Genomic DNA, 4696 nt, shown 5'->3' on the forward strand with positions numbered 1-4696 from the left:
AACGGCATCCAGCTGAATAAACAAAAGGGGCCGGATCGTTGTAGAGGCATATGCATGTTTCTCACCTTGCAAACATTTGCATTATATTCATCCAGAACACGGACAAATTTGGTCGTTTTTTGAGTGTGTGTGTGTGTGAACAAAGTAAAGCATGGCATGGTAATTTGGTCTCTCTTCATAAGATATATAGTCATGTTTATGTTTTTTTAAAGCCAGCTAGGGCAAAACCCAATGCAATTCAAAATAGAATTTGCGCACATCAAGAAGAAAATATGCATGGTGCAGCCTACTGATAATGATGATATGTAGTTTCCTTAGCCTCGTTGGTTGACCTCCTCCTCCTCATCTCTGGTGTATTGTTTGACAATTGACGATGTCTAATTTGGCCCAGGGAAAAAATATCAATTTGTCGTCGTTCATTATTTCAGCAGCAGTAGTTCATTATTTCGCTCGGCAAGCAGTTGCTACCGGCACTTAATTCGTCTCTTGCTATACATAATTGCCTACTGTACTGAAAGAACAAGTAAAATACTGAAAGAATAACGATGAAGTACACGTAGTAGCTAGCTAGTAAAATACACAAGTGTACAACAGGTCCAATTCAAAATTTGGGTTGTCGGAACGTAGGCAAAGGAATTGAGTTTTATGGATGGATTCATCGATCATGAACGAGAGTCTGGATGGTGTGATTTCTGTTGCGCGCGTCTTCCTTCAAATTTTAAAGTAGCTAGTGCTGTTGAATTCTCAAATGAATTGAATAGATGGTATCATATGCTACTACAAATTTCGGCAGATCCAGTTAATTGAGGGAGCCATCTATATATACAACAATGTTCTTTCGACCAGTATAGGCGTTACTCTCTATGTATTATTATGTTGTATACACGGAGATAAACTAGTGCCGGTACACATGAAAAAGTTTTAAATGCTCGACGCGTCTATTTGGAACCGGCCGGTTGCATTTTTAATGTTCTTGCGTCAATGCAATGCGTTGCATATCTTTATACATACACTGAACCAATATTAATTGCAAGCAATGGGAATGTTTCAAGATAAAAGACACATCAGAATAAAATGATGAACTGTACGCGTGTGTAACCTTCATCCAACAAACGAGTGAAACATTGGTGCAATACGAAGACCATGCAGATCCATCATTAAGCAAGGCTCAAGTCAATCTCGCTCTGGTCGTTGCAGCCATGTGCATGCGATCGTACGTCGCTGTTGGAACAGTGCTCTTGTCCGATTCAATGCATGAAATGCATTCCGTTCTGTTGCGATAATCTAATAATTATTAGATTCTTTGCCGGCCTGTACGTATACGTCTCCTCCAGGCTTCAGCTCGAGCTCGACCCTAACCCTAACCCTAGCTAGCTAGCTGGCGCTATATATATGCACCACGGTTGATGCAGACATTCATCACCTCTCCAAGCTCTAATCTTGTACACACACTCACTAGTAGCAGCATCGATCGCCGGCCGGCCGTTTCCGAGCAACATGGGGAAACGCTTCCTCCACCAGCTGCTAGCCGTCGCCCTGGCACTCTTCGTCTCGCCGGCGAGATCGGACGACTGGCTTCCGGCCACCGCCACGTTCTACGGCGGCGCTGACGGCTCCGACACGATGGGTATATATAGATGATCATCAGAGCTTGTTCAGGGTTGCTTTACTTTATTTTCACGTGTGTACTACTAAGGCCCTGTTTGGAAGCGTAGTTTTTTCGTGATTTTTGAGAAATACCATAATATCTGCTAATACTAGAGTATTCTGTACCAAAAGTTGTTTGACAGATCATTAGAAAATAGAGTTTTCAATACCATAGTTTAACTAAAACTGTGGTATTTTTAGAGCATTTGATACATATGGTTAGACCCAAATTTTTCCTCTCGCGCGCATTTTTCCCTCTAGCCGACCCACGCCCCTTTTTTTCAATACCCGCACAGCCAGACGTCGTTCCTACTCCCCCTAGCCTCGCACAAAAAATGCCTTTGAATACTGTGGTACCAAACAATGCTACAGATGGACAAATACTTCGATTATACTCTGGTTTTGCTAAAATTGTGGTATTGTGTCGCAACATACTGTAAACCATGGTATTGAAATATTGTGGTTTTAGAAAACTTCAATTCCAAACAGGCCCTAACATGCACCAAACTATTCAACCTAAAAGCTAGCTTAAGGTGTTAGGAGCGGTGATTAATTCACTTATATTATATTATTCCAACAATCCCTCTCACATCGAGACTTGAGTCTCAGACATGTAATAGAAGTCACCAAGAATTATTTTATTTAATTATGTTATCTAGGATTCAAACTCAAGACCTCTGACTTTGATACCATATTAAGTTATATGCATCAACCGATTCAACCCAAAAATTTAAGTTGATAGAAGAGGTGGTCAATTCACTTATATTATATTCCAACAATTACAACATGGTTCAATCATGCATTATGCAGGTGGCGCGTGCGGGTATGGCGACCTGTACGAGCAGGGTTACGGCGTTAACAATGCGGCGCTGAGCACGGCGCTCTTCAACGACGGCGCTTCGTGCGGGCAGTGCTACGTCATCAGGTGCGACAGCAGCAAGACCGGGTGGTGCAAGCCCGGCAACAGCAACTTCGTCGTCGTCTCCGCCACCAACTTCTGCCCGCCCAACTGGGAGCTCCCCAACGGCGGGTGGTGCGGCCCGCCCCGCCCCCACTTCGACATGTCCCAGCCCGCCTGGGAGAACATCGGCATCTACAGCGCTGGCATCATCCCCGTACTCTACCAGCGCGTCAAGTGCTGGCGGAGCGGCGGCGTGCGCTTCACCATCGCCGGCTTCGACCACTTCTACATGGTGCTTGTCACCAACGTCGCCGGCAGCGGCTCCATCCAGAGTATGGCCGTGAAGGGCGCCAACACGGACTGGATCCCCATGTACAGGAACTGGGGCGCCAACTGGCACTGCCTCGCCGGTGGGCTCGTTAGCCAGGGCCTCAGCTTCGCGCTCGTCTCCACCGGTGGGCAGAACATCGTCTTCCAGGACGTTGTACCGGCGTGGTGGCAGTTCGGCCAAACTTTCACCACCTACCAGAACTTCGACTACTAAACTTCATTCATGCCTTTCTTCCTTCCATGACAATATATATATATATATATATATATATATATATATATATATATATATATATATATATATATATATATATATATATATATATATATATATATATATATATATATATATATATATATATATGAAGTCCGATAGATCCTTCTTCATTCATTCTTCTTTATTGAGAGATATTACACCTGCTGTGTTGTCTTGGTTTCATTTCAGTTGTAGTGTGAAAATCATTTTGTTATTGTTATCATTCAACCGCAAACTCATGATTGTAAATTCAAGGAGTATTCAGTTGTGTTCCAACTTCCAACAGCATGCAACAGATTCCTTATTCCAACACTCAATACTACTTGTTTAGTCCAACTGGTGTTTGGTTCCACTAGTTTAGTAATTAAGAGCTAGTTTGAGAACCTTATTTTCTAAAGTGATTTTCTAAATTAGTTTATTTTTTTCCTTAGAAAAAAAAAGAAATCCATTAAAAAATTAAAGTTCCCAAACTAGTCCTAATAAACTGTTTTTCCCAGCCCTCATCAGCGTGTGCCTGGTGCCTCCCTTGCATGCAAAGCAATGCACTCAAAATTGAACACGATAGACCGACGATGAGTCCAGAACCATGCATGCATGCACACCTACTAATGAAGGACTGGGAGAAAACAAACGGTACGTTTCGTCCCCTTTTGGACCACTCTTATTCCCCGCCCCCACTTTCGATTCGGATAAGCACATCCATCATTTAATTTAGGGTTATTTAATTACTAGTAGTAATAATTATTCACCATTCAGCATTTATCTTAAAAAATAATCATTCAGCTGTTTGGTTGGTTCCGTTTTCCACCATTCAGTCTGCACGCGTGGGGAAGTGGAAAAGGCCAGCACGAGACTGGAGCACCGGAGAGCAGCAACCAAACATGCTTAGGGGGTGTTTGGTTGCTCCTGCTAAAATTTAGCTCGGGTCACATCAAGCGTTTGGCTTTTAAATAGGAGTATGAAATATAGACCCAACCAACTGGACTAGATTCGTCTCGTCTTTTAATCTTCAGCTGACAAATTAGTTTTATAATCCGACTACATTTAATACCTCGAACGGAGGTTCAAACATTCGATGTGATAGGGGCTAAATTTTAGCAGGGGCAAACCAAACACCCCCTTAGTATATGTAGTTTGGGTTGTGCTTCACGGTGACCAAGGATATGCATAACCCTACTTCATTAGAGTTTTCTGAGGGTCTTTAGCGGTTAAATGAAAAAAAAATATAAGAAACGATCACTTGTGAAGAGCTTGTCTCTCTCTACACGGTTTTATATACATTCTGTAATATAGCCGACTGTTGGCTGTAGAGTTGTTTACAACCTATACTTATGCCATGAAGCGCGGCAGGAGACGACACCTCTGACCTCGATTTCGCAGCCGCCGCCAAGCAGCAGCAGTGCGGCTTCCACTTGGACTCCGTAGGTACGAGTACTCCCAAATCTCTCGCTCGAATTCATTTGCCCTCTGTTTTCCCCCCTCCTAATTTGGGAGCACTAGCACCACACTCGGCATGCAACTATACAAATAGGAATACACAACCTCCTCACGGGAGCTAAAAA

The 4696-nt window shown here is 43.1% G+C and overlaps 1 protein-coding gene across 1 annotated transcript; it reads left to right on the top strand.

Moving 5' to 3' along the window:
- The first annotated feature begins 1416 nt into the window (after positions 1-1416).
- LOC103628987 (expansin-A19) lies at positions 1417-3136 on the top strand. The gene is made up of 2 exons (XM_008650191.2): positions 1417-1627; positions 2458-3136. Exons 1-2 carry the CDS (start codon positions 1498-1500, stop codon positions 3090-3092), a joined length of 765 nt encoding a protein of 254 aa, XP_008648413.1. The 5' UTR covers positions 1417-1497; the 3' UTR covers positions 3093-3136.
- Positions 3137-4696: the final 1560 nt, after the last annotated feature.

This window comes from Zea mays, chromosome 6 (assembly GCF_902167145.1).
Source record: "Zea mays cultivar B73 chromosome 6, Zm-B73-REFERENCE-NAM-5.0, whole genome shotgun sequence".
NCBI lineage: Eukaryota > Viridiplantae > Streptophyta > Magnoliopsida > Poales > Poaceae > Zea > Zea mays.

What these genes read in the sequence shown, in the direction of transcription:
- LOC103628987 (XM_008650191.2), top strand. Translation starts at nt 1,498, where the DNA reads ATGGGGAAACGCTTCCTCCACCAGCTGCTAGCCGTCGCCCTGGCACTC. An exon ending in TGACGGCTCCGACACGATGG is followed by an intron (nt 1,628 to 2,457) that starts GTATATATAGAT and finishes TGCATTATGCAG; the next exon opens with GTGGCGCGTGCGGGTATGGC.